We start from the raw sequence: 17,404 nt of genomic DNA, 5'->3' as shown, positions 1-17,404 counted from the left end.
CTGTTATTGCGTTTAGCGTAATTTACAAATTAAATTATACATCGTTAGCGAGCTCCCGAAATCGCATCAGCGGCTTAGAATCGACGTCGCGACAAATTTGATTATTATTTTATGTTATTCGCAATATCTGAATATTGCTTAAAATCTTATTTACACTTTGTACTTAAATAAAACATTTGCCTTAAAAAACAATCACGTAACGAAATGTTATCTTTAAATATACAAAGTAGTATATTTATTCGTAACCATATATACAAGTATTATGTGCGTTGTTTTATTTATGTAGGATTGCAAGCCTTACAATAGCATCATTACATTGTAACGCACAGACTAACCACATATTTTCGATACTAAGATCTCTGATAACATTGATGTGTGAAACAATTCGGAATTCGTCGTTGGTGTTCCCCCTCTTATATTCATGGTAGACAATACAAATTCATCATGCTACATGTATTGTATTTTTTGTTCAACCATACTTAATATGCTGAAAACATTCGACCATGACAAGCACGCGTAATGGTTCATATTATATGCATTTGTAGTTATTTTGTTTTCATTGTCAAAATAGATCTGCTATAAGTATTAAAGGAATTAAAACTTTGAGCACTTTCCTCAAGAGTAAAAACTAGCTATAAGTGTCTCCTTAAATCAAATCAAAGTTATCAGTAATTCCATAATGTAGTTTTTATTTTTAGTCCATGATCCTAAAAAAAGGTATGGAATCTATGTTTCTTTTCTTTAGAGGATGTTTTTAATTTATTAGAGACTAACTTTTTTCGGATGACATTGTGATAAAATTAAACATTACGTCAGTGCTTGTATGTTGAAGGTGCTATTCTACTTATTATAAAGTGGATAAAGCGATAAACAGAAAATGTCAAGCGCGGCTTAGTATGAAGTCTAAATATTTTAAAATACATACTCTAGCACGTCACGACTTATTCAAATAATGCCGTCATCTGCTCACGGATATTATAAGTTTATACGTAAGTTAAATCTTATTTTATTCCAGGATTTTTAGTACTTTATCATACCGGATCCAAATTGACCACATTTTATGTAGCTGATTATACGAAGATCGTGTTTTTATATGGATTAATTCCATTTCCTACAAGACTCAATCACGCATGTTGTCTTTTGTTAATGTCTAATAATAACGGTGTGTAGCTAACCATATTCCACTGTATTTTAAAGTAAGCATAGCTTAATGTACTCCTAGCAATAGTTAATATATTCAGGAGAATTGTCCGCTGACCAGTAAGATTGATGACCCAACGATAACAAGGGAAAGCCATTAGATTCCCAGGGCTTTAGATCTATTAGAATGGCAACAATTCAGTAGATAACTATCCAAATATAGTTAAAAATCTATCTTCCGAATATCGACTTTGTAATTTAACACCGTTAAAGTAATCAGTTTTATTATTAAATTTGACTTAATGGCGTTACGTACGAGTAAGTATTGATTATCAAAAACCTGCATTTAAACATATGTCCGTCTCTTTCATTCTGTTTGTTAAAATAGACACAGCAATTTTTGTACACAAGCTACGGCAATTTAACATATTGCTTTTTCCCTATTTTATTATTTAAAACAATTGTTTTAATAGTGATTAAATTACCGTAATGAATGTTACAATTAACATGGAATTTAATTATTTCTTTAGATTATTCGCAACAATAGATAGTGTTTGTCGTGTTTGCAGACATTTTTAGAAAGATAAATTGTTCTGAACACGGCAGAAAGCTGACAAGAGGTCTCGTAACGTCGCCGAACGACGCTTTTATAAAGAAATATGGTAAAGCTTTGTATATTACATTATGAATCAGGCGTCCGGGATTACATGTTAAACTTCATGACATTATGCTTTATATTGTCATTATATTTATTTTTTCCTTATAAAAATTATTAATCCTTAATTTAAATTAAATTTTATAATTTAATTAAAATATTTAATCCTTATAAAGTTTAGGATTGTTTTCATTTTATGATTGCAATTTTGATATTGCATAATTAAAATTGTTGTTATGTTGGTAACACTTTTAGTAATAGTACGATTGACATTCTATTTTTATTGTACATGTAACTATGTAAAATCAACAGAACTTTTATATCATACTTTTTTTAACATCAATATAGTTAAAAGTCACGAGGTACGCAGTAAAATTAACTCGAATTACCTCCAAAAACTGGTTCCGTGGCTTAGTTAGATAAACGAATCCAAAGTGTATAGCGAATTATACAAACAAGTTCTGAAAATTAGGATTCAGATTTGCATGAATTTGCATGTCGACTGCGAACGACAAACATCTATTCCACCTTTAAAATAAAATTAGGATTGTGGGCTCGAGGTTCCATTGTACTTGTAGAAATTTAATTAAAAACTTAAATACAACTGTTAAAGCAGAACCATAAAGTTTCAAATAAAACATGATTTACAAAATGTGTTACGTTCACGTTCTCTTGACAAGAATATTACTAATTATAATTTTCATACTATTTTATTTAATTAACATACTAAAGTTCATCAAGATCCGTTGAGTGGTTCCGGAGATACCTTCAAACAAACAGCCATCTATCCATCTATCCAAACATTCGCATTTATCATTTATAAATAGTAAGGTTATTGATCTTCATACATGTTTGCTCTTTCAAAAAATGCACCTTTAACAAGTCTAAGCCAGCATAAAACGAAAAAGGAATACGAAATGTATTTTTTTCTCAAAACGAATCAAATACGTGACAATTTTGTAACCATAACGTTTCAGCTGAAACCGCCAAAAGGACGTTATTAAATCTTCGTTCGCATTTTTTGTCTTACAGAATATAATTTATCGTTGCCAGCGAAATTGATGCCACTAGAAGATTATTTATATAGACATAGAAAAAAGACAAACTCGTACGTGTCTTATGAAAAGAAAATTGTGATTTCGTCCTTTAAGACAAATTGTAATATTTATATTTATTTGCCTTTGTAAAGTTGTAGAGCAGTTGTTCATAAAACAACAATAATAATAAAACAATATCTTATTAAATCTTGTTATATAGTAAAGTAAATAATACCATTCTTAAAGAATACAAATTTAAAGAAATTAAATTTTCCTAGACGAACATAACCACAACAAACAAAAAATTTTGTAATTTGTAAAAAAAAAATTAATACAGCTAGACTAAAAAGTATTACCTAGACAATTTCATCTTTATTTATGTTTATCAGTACGTTTTAATTCTCTCTTTATACATAAAACACAATTATTGTAGACTTAAAGGTTAATTTACCACAGTTATTCTTCAATTCGCGACAGACTTGTGTGCAATATCTGACATATGTCCTTCTGGTCTCGCCGTTCTATTGTAAATTTAATGACTTCAACGTTGCAATATAATTTATTTATGGTATCAGAAGTGTATTAAAAATTGTACAACAAAGTTCAAATAAATTGTCGACTTGAACGATTGAGTATACAAATATACAGTATAGTATAGCTAGTATACAATATAGTATAGTATACAGTACAGTATAGTATACAGTACAGTATAATATACAGTACAGTATACAAAGTGTTTATAAGGTTAAGGTATGCGCAAAATAAAAGAAAGGTAGTTTTACAACGTGATTATGAATTTTGAGAAAAGCAAAATGTTGATAAAAGTATATTATTTTGTACTCCGAAAATATTTTCTTACTATTGCAAATACCTATATATAATGTAACATCGGAGATTCACGAGTAGAACGGACACGTGAATTTTATTAATCTCTTACGTAACTTGTCTTTTAAATTTAACTGATTATTCTACATAAAAAAGATACGCAATGTAATCAGCATATCTATAAAAACTCAATGTTTTTTCCTACGTCACCAATGCGTATTTAGGTAAGTATTGTTATCGTTTTAAACATACAAGGTTTCCATACTGCAATATTAAAATTGCACTTAGTCATTCGCGAATGCGTTCATTTGTTTATAATATATTGATTTGTCATACTAATCTTACTTCTTACTAATATAGAATGCGAATGTTTAGATGGATGTTTGTTTGAAGATATCTCCGGAACCGCTGAACGGATCTTGATGAAATTTAGCACAGATGTAGAACATAGTTTATTTCCACTTAAGTCAAAGGGTAGTGTAGTGTGTTGGCTACGGTCTTGTCACAAGCGCTAACGTCATTTGTAAATCGAAACAGCCGTCACTGCATACTAGTGAAACGGTTGCGAGGTACGATTGTATACGTGATGTTGTATTGGTGAGCCATAGTACACTCCAAAGATTGGGACGTTACAGGTAGTCATACTTAAAACGACAGTCACTTTAAACTGTACAGGTACTGACAGTTGAAATAGTCGACAACAAAACGTTTATGTATAACAAGTCTACTACCCAAAGTATTCAATGTTAAAGAATTTTCCCAGTACAATTAAAAGGCTTTTAAAACCACAAAGTGCCCGGTCATTACCAAATTAAAGATATAACAAGATAACTGCGACAAGTTCGTGCGCAAATCTGACAGGTTACTATTGAAGTAGAACACTTATCTTTAACGGGTATTCTGAGTTTCTAAGAACTTACTTAAACGATTAAAAAACGATGTGTAAATAAAATCTATTTTGTAATAGTTTTGTGAAATTAAAAAAAAAAACAATATTTTAAAAAAGTTTTTCTTAACTACTTTTTACACTGTTTAGAACAAAACATTGTAACATTTTCCTTCGTAAATCTTTAAAAGATAGTCTCTATCTTTCGTTTTCCAAACAAAAGGATTTTTCACAAGTAAAATGTAGCTGTGAATGGCAAGAATTTTTAACAGCGATGAAGGATCTAACATATGAAGACAAAGAGCAGTCCCATTCTTCAACATAAAGACGAAAATGTTGAACACACATCCCTGTCGTGTATGAATCGAAAGCAAATAATTTCTATGGTTATTGCTTCTACGTGTCTGAATACCACAGGCGTGATTTTATTGAAGACCGTGGCTTTTATATTAAACGGAAACAATTTATTTCAAATAAAACTTGTATTAGTAGACTATGCATGAATCGCTCGGACTCTTCAGATAATCTTAACTAACTAAAGGCAGAGACCTTGCTACGGTCTACAATCTAGAATAAATTAGTTTATATATATGCTGTTATGTATATAATGGAGATTTATTTTCGTTCAATGCATATAATATATAGTGAATAAGTTCTTGTTGAGTGTAAATACTATTTTTCACCAAGATTGCAATACATCATTAGCTCAATTAGGATCCATCATCATGACCTGCTGTTCTTTGATATCGGAAGTTCCATTGAGTCACATTACGAACAAAATTATCAATTAATTTACATACATGTACTGAATGAGTCAAATACAATTTGCTCTCAATGAATCAGATATTAACAATCGTAACGCCGTGTTCCCAATGGAAGAATTTTTTTGTATCAATTGATTTAGGATGTTTCTCGTCTTAAAAAAAATTGTCGATTACCTTTAAAATAGTCATAACAACACTTTAAAGGTATTTAACTAATAGAAACATACGTTAATATACACATTGCACTTTGGTATAAATCAAAAATATAATGATTCACGAAATGTACGTTTGGATATAAGGAATTCTTTTAACATTATATACTTAAAACACTGGAATACACAAAATTGCGTGCGTGTATGTGTGTGTGTGTGTGTTAGTGTGTGAGACGGTAAAATCATTTTAAGTAAATATTGTCGTATCTTTCCATTCCCAGTATTAAGTCATCGTGTATAGCTCTAAGATTTTTTTATATAGTACGTTAGATATAAAAAACGTAACTACTCTATCTGAAATGTTAATCATTGATGTTTCTAAGCTGAATTTAAAAAAAAAAACTGCACTTGTTTACACTACATATTAATCGATTTTTTCTATTTATTTTCCTTGGACATTCATCATTATGATTTATATTGTTTATAGTTAAACGGAATAACCCCCTACTTAATTATTGATTTAATTATAATTAAATACACTTCCTTCCGTAAGTAAATTCCTTAATAAATATTTTCAATACCTTATTTATTAATGACTAGTGGTCGCCCGCGACTGCTGCGTAGACTAATTAAAAAATTTAACTCCCGCACATGTTACCTTCCATTAAAAGCGAGTGAGATTACTTGTTATAAACACCGATATACGGACAGACAGACAAAAACATACGTATATTCCAATTATGTTAATTGCTATTTTAAAACTTTGCATACCATGGGATCCTATTGCTAAAATGGTACAATGGGTTTTAACTAATATACTGTTCGTAAGAAACGGGATTCTTACCACGATTAGGCTGTTTGAGCTCCCGATATTTCTCGACTTATTATTCTCGGATTATAACTATACATATATTTTCTAAAAAGAAAGCTACGTAGTTAAGCTTCTCTGTGTTATAAAGATGTAATAACAATCAGTTGTATCGTTTCAGTCTTTCCTGGACATGATCAATCAATTTACTGAAATGAAATATGGGCTTGAATCATAAACACATTATGTATTAATGTATTATAAGGTACATAAATGTGACAAAATCATTTTTTCATTGTTATCGTCGTCAAATAAAAAATTACAATGCTCAACAAAAAGTTCATTACTTAAAAAAAAGGAGATTGCACTCTTATCACATTTAGAGGCCACATCGCCACTTTTGTCATTTTATTTCTGAATAATTGTTAACCCAGTGAGAATTCACCGTTACTTTAAAATTGTGTTTATCTGACAAATTGTATAGCAGATGGTTTTTTTTCTATGACATCATATGGTATACCCGGCTTGTAGCATCAGAGAGGACGTCAATCTTCAAGCGTAGCCGTCATCGATGACGGAATCTAAAAGTTGTACGTGACAAAATGGTTTAAAGCTCTAATGAAAATGACTCACTAATTTTGCAATCTTAAATTTCTTAGAATTATTATTAGTAGTGTGAATAATGTATATTTTTTAAATCTTTAATCCGGTGTATTTAAAACTTATAAAAATAGTTCATAACATTGGCCATTTACAAAAAATTTACATTATAATATTGTGGTTTAGTGAATATTTATTGATAAAAAAAAAACATGAATTAAATTTTGAAACATTTTGTATTGTAATTTTAAAACATTTGAAAGGAAAAATAATTAAGACAAAATCACTCACAAAACTTCCAAGATGCAAGAAAATTCTTTTAATCAAGACGATTTTAAATACTTCTGAGTACTATTAAAATTACGTCGAAATGATTACTGTACCAGTCTGATATTTAAGATCTTTGAAAAAATGAAAACTTTCCATTTTTCATGTAATCTACAACCATAAACATTTTAATCTATTGTTTGTTAGGTCTTAATCTGGAAGATTACAGCGTAACATTTGGTGTCGCGACCATAAACCTCGCTCGTAAACTTGAAACCATTAATCCTGACCCCAAAACACAATGAAACACATAAAACGCGACTTAACAAATGTCAAAACGCGCAGAGAAGATTTGATGTCAAAGATCTTTGAAAATGTTAAAATTACACTATCTAGTAAATTTTTTTAGTATTCAATTAAATTCTCACTGAATTCTCATAGATTTGATTTTTTGTATACCGTCGTCATAACTACATCTTTTAAGCGGCTGCAAACCGAAATCCGTGTATGGGGAACGCTTTCTGCGGCTAACGCCTTCTTGAAGTAGTTCGTGTATAGCATAGCGATCGTAATGGTTTGCCTCCATGCCTTGTGAAAGCTGCTTTCGACTGATTAAAGCAGAAATTATGACTGTATAAACTTCGTGTGGGGAAAAATGATAACGTCATCATTTGTATAAATTCTTTCAAAGTTATGATATAGAAGCATCGGTATTTCGTAGGGACTTGATGATTTTAATTCCGTGGTGATCGCATACCTTCCATTTTATTAAGTAGGTAAGTGAGCAAATTCCGCTTTGTTAGTCGTGAAAAAAGCGTAGGTGGCTCAGGGGTTAAGCACTTGACTTGCAATCTGCAAGTTCTGGGGTCGACGTTCTTACGGTGATGGAAAACAACGTAATACAACCTGAAGAGAAGAATTTCAAGGATATCTGTGAAGTTGACCAACCCGCACTGGGCCAGCGTGGTTGACTATGGCCTAGTCACTCCTAACTTAGGGTAGGCTCCAATGGGGACGTATAGTGATCTGATGATGATAGTCGTGAAAATAATTTCTTTATAACATACAAGTTAAGCAACAATTAATAACAATTTAATATTAGTAGAAAAATAAAAACATGTGTTGTGTTTTTTAAACCAAACATTTTCGAAGAATTATGTAGGTGATTGTAAAAATATTTGACACTTATAATTTATATAAAATATTACGTCGTCAATAATTCTAGAATCGATGACGAATTATAGTTATTTCATGATATTGGTTTAATAAAATATTATGTTATTTCAGTTAAAATTTAATTTTGTACCAACATTTCTATTTCCAGCTACCATTCAAAGTTAAACATTTGTGACAAGTGAGATGGAGAGAGTGTTACCTGAAAGTGAATTCCATTTCCAGCAACCGCTTTCAAACGGAATACAAAATTATATTATCTTTGTAAAACGCACACTGGATACAATAAGTTTTGTATAACATTGCAAAATAGTGACACGTAAATGTTTGTTGAGAACACCTTATTTTGCACATCCAATAGAAATAGGTCGCATTTTTATGGAAGGCTATAAAAGTATCGTTACCTTTATGTGAAAACGCTACGAAGAGCGGCATAAATGACAATCTTACAGCTTATTCAGTGATGTAAAAAAGAACCATCCAAAATTATTTTCATTCTGTAACAGTTTTTTCTTATTATTCAAATAGTAAAAATACTAATTTATTCGAGGAATGTAAATTACAGGTCAAGTAAATTTTCCATTAGATGTTTTAAAAAATATTCTTACAACGATAAGAATTATGTGAATTGATTAATAGAAAATAAAGAGAGTCTATAAGAATAAATTGCAATGTAACAGAGAATATAAGAATAATTACATTAATAATTTCAAATTAAAAAATTCTTCAGAGCTATATAGCTTCAGATCTTTCGGGATAACCCCCCGGGATAACTTAAATTTATTTTTAAATGACGGGAGGCTGTTAGCCGCTGTGACGTTGTCTAGCTGGCGTTTGTAGACGGGGTCCATGACGTGCTACTTCTCGGTTTTCGCCACCGGTGTCAAGAAAATATTCAAGTCAAAATCGAGAATATAAATTACTAACCACTTTCAGAGTCTTTAAGTGGTTATTAAGGTAGCCACTAGGAATAATTGTTACTTAAACGACACTTAGTATAAGTAAGTGTTATAAACGTAAACTTATGTTTCAAAAACATTATCAATTTTTTTTTATAACGTTTCTTCCACTTTCTGATATTTTCTTAATTTTAAAGTATATACCTAATTTAATTTCCGTTTGATTATTTCCAACTTGATTACAGTAGGTACATTCCCTCCTTAGATACATAATTCTTCGGTAAATTTAATGCGAACGTCGCTTAATTATTTTAACATTTTCTTGGCAATATTTTCATTTAATGCTGTAGTTACGGAATGAAATATTTTATGGAACGTTTATCGTACTAATTTGACATTTTTATGATACTCTCATTTTTATAACTTTGTACATACTACTTTATAAATAATTTTATTACTTAATTAAGCTTAAGTAACAGGGAGTAAAATTTATTAAAGGAAATTCTGATGATCTATAATATATTTGTACACGTATACTTTATTTTCATATTATAGTAGCTGTCGCCCGCGACTCCGGCAGCGCGTAGTTAAAAGAACCTAATAACAAGCTTATATTTGTAGACGGGGTCCATGACGTGCTAGACTAAATTTTATAGACTCTCTTTATTTTCTATTAATCAATTGACACAATTCTTATCGCTGTAAGAATATTTTTCAAAACATCTAATGGAAAATTTACTTTACCTGTAATTAGTATCCAGTAATATCCAGATTAATTATGTTTAATCTTTTTTGTGTTAATAAATAAATAAATAAATGACAAGAATAGACATTGGTAGAATAGACATTGGTATATGTTCTTCCAGACTATGTTCTAAATCGATGCCATATTTCATCGCTATCCGTTCTGCAGATACCTACTGACAAACATCTAACCATCCAAACATCCAAAGATTTTCATTTATAATACGAGTATTAAGTAAGAAGTAAGATTTAGACGTGATAATTTGGTTACTGCTTATTAGAAACATTAGCATTTATTTTTAAAAAATAAAAACACTTAATTTTTACACACACAAAAATAAATGCAAAAATAAGATTCAATAATATTAGAACTAGAATACAGAATACAGAACCCAGAAGTTTAGAAGCGTGTAGTTGAAAATAACGAAGGTAATTTAAGGGTTAAGTGTATTTCCTCTCGATTATTCGCTGCAATTAATTTTGCACGAACTATTTATTTTTCCTAATAGAAATTTCCAATTCCTATTAATTATGAAATCGTCAGTGAAGAAAGGGTTCAGCAGAGTATAATTAATTTTCATTAGAGCCGCTAGGGCACTGTTACTTTTAATGTTTTGCCGAATTCCCGTCGAAATTAATTGTAATGGTTAAAGTTACGTAACTTCTACAAAATTAACTTTAAAGATATTTTTAACTTAATTCATTTAGTCAAGAAAGATTAGTAGCAAAATTTTCAAATTGGTTATTGAATATTTGTTTTCGTAATTTACTCCACTTAAGCATTATAATAGTACTATTTAGAAGTGATTTATCATCAAATTATTTTACTTAGTAGAAGCAACGGAATTAACTATAGAAAGGGTTGAAAATGTTCATCATGGCTCACTGTTTGCAGGACACACAAACGGACAAACGGACGCCTGTTTCTCCTTTCCTCGTTTTCCGGAGCAAACAGCTAATATTATAAAAGACGTCTTTTGTAGAGTACTTGTAGATAAAACAACTCGGGTAACAAATGTTAACTCTTTTGTTTTCATTTTTTTTTTTTAATTCAAAACTATAATTATTCTTTTGGTATTATAATGCTCTGATAGTTCAACAAATCACTTCTTACATTTAAAGTTAAAAGCTAAAAGTTCCACAAACTTTTCCAATTTTAAAAAATCTCTTACAAATGGAAATAGCAAATGTGTTCGCAGATTTTATATAATTTAAATTTCTTCACAACTTTTCTTCGCCTTATTCAACGATGCAAAAATTGAGTTGTTCTTTAATGATATTTTTGGTGAAAAAATCTTACATTCGATTTTAAGTAATCGCTTTACATTCGAATCATTTAAAGTATTAGGAAAACTAATAAGGATTACAAAAGTAATCGAGCGATACAAATTGTTTGCAAATTAACGTATTAGTTTATTGGACGTTCACTAAGAGTGGGTACACACGAAGCGTGAAGTGCCTTAGAAAAGTGCCTTAGAAACATGTGCATTCACCCATCATACTAACGCGTTCTCTATGTATGTATGTACTCGAGTATGGCCCTTCGAGACCTTAGCCTCGACTCTCAAAATGCCTGATATATGTACCCGATATTCTGCGTTCCGCTTTCAATTCCTATCCGTGTCGGCTCAAGTTGTCCATTAGAGTGCACTAGCTTGTAGGCAGGTTGGAATGCGGCGGACTAACTTCGTTAGAGCAGAACAGTGAATATATTGTGCTCTGTTTTGCATTAAAATAAATTGATGTTACCCATCCTCAAAATAAATCTACATATCCTTGTTTAATAAAGACAGGCAGTTTTAAAGCTTGAATGAAGAAACAGTAATAAAGTGTATTTAATTATATTGCGAACAATGTTGGAAGCTATTCGTTATAAAGCAAGAAACACACAAAGGAAAGACAAAAAATAATATCTATCGTCTATGGAAGTAAAAAGAGAAAGTAAACCGCTATGGAAATATAATAATAATATAAAATATTTGTTTGTCCACAGCGAGCACCAACCTAGTGGGCAAGTTCACGCAGAGCGTACGTCGCATCGTACAGGATGTTAAAGATGAGGGCACTACCAGTAAGTCTGTATTTAATTTTACTACTAATTTTAGAGGCTGCTCTAACTCACGTAAGCGGTGATGGAACAATTTAATTCAATTTCTTGTTTATGAGTCTCCTTTTGCGGATTGGCCCAGTTGCGGTAACGAAGAGGCAGGTTTGACTAAGCTGGGAGACTCTAAGATTTTGTATCAAAATTTTATACAATTGTTTAAGTAATGATTAATATGCTGAACGAAGCTCTAGGCCAACAGTTTGCTCACCGATACTCTATGATCTAGATTATTATAGCAACTGTGAGTTTTTGTTACTTAATTTTTATCATTTAAATTATTTCTCCATCAATGATTGCTAATAAAATTAATATTTCAAAGCAATAAAACATTGCTCGTTAGTTCGTGAAATTCTATTAAGCTAGTTGGCGCGTCACATGCCGACAATTCCACGCTCACGTTCGTATAAATTCATAACTATTTCGGATATTTGAACCAGAACTTTGCTGATTCCAAATATAATTCCATCAAATCGCAGATTGTTTAATCATTGCGAGGATTTCGCAATATAATATGCAAATTATTTGATTTATGAAATAATGTCAATTGCTTCTGAAATAACAATGACACATTTGTGGCTTTTATTTATGTTATGGTATAAAATATTTAACTATAGATCGACAAGGCTATCTGAATCGGTGCCCATAAGTCAAACTAAATTATGACAGCACACTAGCTCCCACCAGTTATCGTCAAAAATGCCACAAGAAACACTAACCAACACACTATCATTAAAACAATTCTATTACTGTAACTTTACCTATCTCTAATAAAATGAAACCTTTATTCTGTCTCTAGGAAGTATTAATTTTATTCTAAAAATGTACCAGGCGGGCAGACAAAAGAAGAAGTAATAGAAACGAATGAACGTCTACGCGCAGTGCGGATACGACTCGACGAGAACTATGACACGGCGAAGAAAGCTCTCGTCACTCTCATGGGACGATACAACGAGTCCAAGGCTGAGAGGAACGTCTTCACTCGATACGCCCTGCTCAAGGCTATGATCAAGGTAACGATTTAGACATTAAAATATTTTCATGAGTATAATAATAAATTTAATTTATTTTTACATCTATAAAACAAAATATAGCGTCATAAAATACCAAAATAAACCGCATAAAAGGTTTCCTTCCCAGCGGATTCCATAGTTGAATTAGTCCATTTTGCATTGTATTGTTCGTTGCTTCAATTAGCATAAATTCCAAGGCTCGTTGAGACCAATAAATACAAAGAAGTATTCTGTAGTCTGTGCTCTGGATATTAATACACAATTTAAAACAGATGTGATCGCAAAACGATATAAGATCTCAATGGCTTTTGATGTATGTATTTTGTTTTCAGTTGTAACCAATTATAAATGTTGAATGTGTTTATACTAGCACTCTTAAAATACATATATGACGTAACATACGTTAGCAAGATTTAAACGTTTTACGTGTGAAGAAGCGAATGTTATTTTAAAATTATCAGCCAAAATAACTGTTACTGATTTAGATAAACTTTTAACATTGCAACGTTGTAATTCTTGGTCCAAATGAGAGCGTGTTTATTTATATCTTACTAATATTTTTAATAGCGAATGTTTAGATGGATGGATGGATGGATGGATAGATGGATGGATAGATGGATGGACGGATGTTTGTTTGAAGGTATCTCCTGAACGGTACAACGGATCTTGATGAAATTTTGAAGAACACATAGGCTACTTATTACGTTTTTTTTTAAATTCCGCGCGGACGGACTGGCGGGTGACAGCTAGCCTTTAATAAAAAGCTTATGTTTAAATAATCTTTAAGTGATTATTCCAGGTAAACTTTTTATGGACGGCCGTTTAGTAAGTAATGAATTAGATCATTCCAACGTAAAAAAAACATGTTATTCTACTTGTCAATAAAACTTAAATAGTAAAACTTGAAACTACTTTGAAACTTACATCATTAAGCCTTTTAACACAAATTACGTGATCGTGTCCTATATTTAGTTATTTAGACAACAAATTAATGGGTGAGGAATCAATTTTGTTAGTTAAAATATTTTTGATACTTATAGGGAAATAACTTAATTTTTCTTTATTTAAGCTAACCTGGGTGTAATAGATATGTAATTTTTCAATTTAGATTGCAACAGTTGTGTGCTATTTTTTGTTTGAATTAAATTTTACACTGAGAGCAAAATAACTTATTTTTTTTTTAACTTTATTGAAAAAGACTTTAAAAAGTCATACGTTTGAATTCAATTTTAACTTTGCCAGTTTCCACGCCTGTGAAGATTATACGTATTTGCTCTAATTAAACTAAAATCCCATAAAGCCTTTGATTGTTTTCCGTTTGGTAATTGGAAGCGCGGATTACAAATGTAAATTCAATTACGGCTTTAGGTTTACCATCAACAAATGGAATAGTTATTTACAAGTAATTATAAGCTTATAGGATATTTTTTGCTTATATTTCGGTCCACTTTTACAATCATTTTGTCATCTTTTAAACCCCTATATTGATGCTCTTGAATCCACTGGTAATTTAATTTTACTCCTGTTACTAGCATACTGTATGACTATGACACAAATTATATTCACGAGTCCGATTTCTCATTCTTTTGTCAAAATTTTCATCGTGTAGTCATAACGTGTGTTAATAATAAAGTTAGTCACTCTTAGCTAAGTTGAAGTGGGAGTGACTTAGTTAATGGCCTATACACAAATACAAATAAGGATGTGTGACTCACGTAGCGCTTGGAACCGAAATCTGCACGTAGCATCAGATATATTTAGACTAAAATGAAACCCAGGACGTACGTTACCGAGAATTTTATTTGAAATGGTAATTCAATGCATTGATATTAAGAAAAATATAGTTGAACCTTGCAACTGTAAATCATAAGTTAAATATAGCTTTTAATATATAGTTTCGGTATTTTTTTTAAATTTTATATTTAACAACCCAGCACTTGACCACGATCTCATATAATGTTAAATGGTGATTTGGTCGAGAGATAGTATCATACTAGTTATTTTATTTAATCCTAATTGTTCCTTCCTATATCTTGATCAGGTCAAGTTTTAGATAAGTCATATTTATAATTTTTATAGAAAATTAAATATAAATACAACTATCTCACAAATCAATTATTACATAGTACGTAACATAGTAAACTTATTGTTCTATTATTTCAATATCTAAGTAAAACTCAATCGTTAAGTAAGGTTAAACAATTCAGTCAAGTTAGCAAAGCCTTGATGTTTAATCTACTTACGAAGTTGTAATGCCGGCGTTGCTAATTGAGTAAAACATTTAGGTGAATGAGGTCAAAGTAAGGTATTCACGTGATACATTCCTCTCACGTACCGATGGGGGCAACGCAGTCCCTCGACCACTGTACACTGAATGTAACATAATATGTTACATAACTTTGCGTCATTTTGTTATATATCAAAAGGTGTCAAACGAGCAAACGGCCACCTGGATTCACAAAAATAGCGAGGCGACCGTTGCCCATAGACATCCACAAATGCAGATGCGTTGACTACCTTTAATCAACGTAGAAGGGGACGCACAGAAAAGGGATATTTCCCCTTCCTATGCGTTCCTTCTTTCGCCAAATCCACTTCCTCTTCCCATCCTTTCCTAATATGGAGAGGGTAGGTAATAAGGAAGGAAAAGAGGACTATAATTAGCTAAAGGATCATACAAGAATACCACTACGTAATCTAAACTCAGTATTTATGCAGGTCATAAAAGGACCATAAAATATAACCACAGTGGTCCTTAAAAATATATGAGCAATAAATTCTTCGAAGTCATTACACGGAGTATATGCAACATGCTAAATGAATAATAGTGGAAGTAGCAATAGTGACGGTGATAAATTATGGATTCCATGCAGTCTCATTTTTCATCCAGTTTAAATCTTTTTTTGGTCTGTAACCATGACTGAATAATGATACATTGTCCGGAAATTTGATACCGTCGATCATTATCGCAATTGCAATGAAATTTTATCAATTGCATTGTAATATTCGTTTTCTTTGACACTGAATAAATTGTTATCGCGCACTTATACGCTCGTAACACACCCGTCACCGCCCCACAACGCGGTCTTTAATTTGCACTTTAACCAGAACATATAAAGAACAGAATTGACTAAGGAACGAATAGATTAAAAGATCTTGAAAGACTAAGATTATCTTAACTAGATCTAAAAGCAATAAAGCGAGAGAACAATCGCTGTGCAATATTACTGTGTGTCTTAATATTGATTGGAATAAATCTTTAAATACGTTGCTTGAAATTTATAACTCCGTTTTCATTCTTATGGTGATAATCCTAATACTCGTTGCATTCAGAGAAACATATCTTGATATATTACCAAGTTGATAGCCTATTTGGTCCCAAGCATCGTAGACAAACGACTACGTTTGTTGATAACAAATTACATGTCGATATTCTAATAGCTCTGCTAGTACTAAGTTTTTTGTTTGTATAAAGTTATGTCTGATGGAAATCGTTATATGATTTCACTAGCTGTGCCCGCGACTTCGTCCGCGTGAAATACTATTTTGGGTAGCATTTTTTTAGGGCAATTATTTTATTTAACCAACGTGCTATGCTTTGATGTATGTAGAAGAACATAGAAAGAGGTGTGTCCGGACCGCGCCAAATGTAGGTCCTGGGTCTCTGCCTACCCCTCTGGGTTACGGGTCGTGAATTATGTTGTTGTTGTGGTTTTTACTTAAACTTATAAAAAACGCCAAAAAATATAAAACTTACAAAATATTCACATAAACATCTTCCCATACAAACATTCATCCCCTATTCCGTTTTGTTACATTGCAACCTTGAGGGTAAAAGTTTTACAAATTTAAAATGTCATATTTATTTATATCAAATCAGCAGCCTAAAAAATAACTTTAAAGCTTCTAACTGTAAAAATGACGATACTTCCATACAAATTTCCACCCTCACTTTCAGCCTCTTATAACCCTTTTTTCGCGTTAAAAAGTAGGCTTTGTCCTTCCTCAGGCTCTAGACTAAATATTGGTAAGGGTAACATCAAAACATATTAAACAAAACATTCACCAAAACCTTACATATTGCCTAACAAAATTTCATCCCCTATTGTTATTTAGCACTATTGGGGGCTAAATTTTTACAAAAAATTAATTTCCTATTTATTTATATAGAATTAGTAACCTCAAAAAATAGTTTCAAGCTTCTAACTGTAAAAATGACGATACTTTCATAATAATTTCCACCCTAACTTTCAACCCCTTACAACCCTTTTTCGCGTTGTAAAGTAGTCTTTATCCATTCTCGGGCTCTAAACTAAATATTTGTAACGGTAACAGCA

General features: G+C 31.3%; 1 protein-coding gene across 1 annotated transcript in view; it reads left to right on the top strand.

Annotated features, from left to right (window-relative positions):
- LOC106720302 overlaps positions 1 to 17,404 on the top strand; it is a 132,157-nt gene that overhangs the window by 101,957 nt on the left and 12,796 nt on the right. Inside the window, exons 3-4 of the mRNA XM_014514915.2 lie at positions 11,944 to 12,021; positions 12,886 to 13,067. Of these exons, the coding sequence (XP_014370401.2) occupies positions 11,944 to 12,021; positions 12,886 to 13,067 (260 nt within the window). The remainder of the gene's footprint in view (positions 1 to 11,943; positions 12,022 to 12,885; positions 13,068 to 17,404) is intronic.

Source organism: Papilio machaon, chromosome 8 (genome assembly GCF_912999745.1).
Source record: "Papilio machaon chromosome 8, ilPapMach1.1, whole genome shotgun sequence".
Lineage (NCBI taxonomy): Eukaryota > Metazoa > Arthropoda > Insecta > Lepidoptera > Papilionidae > Papilio > Papilio machaon.
This window is presented reverse-complemented; position numbering and strand designations above follow the sequence as displayed.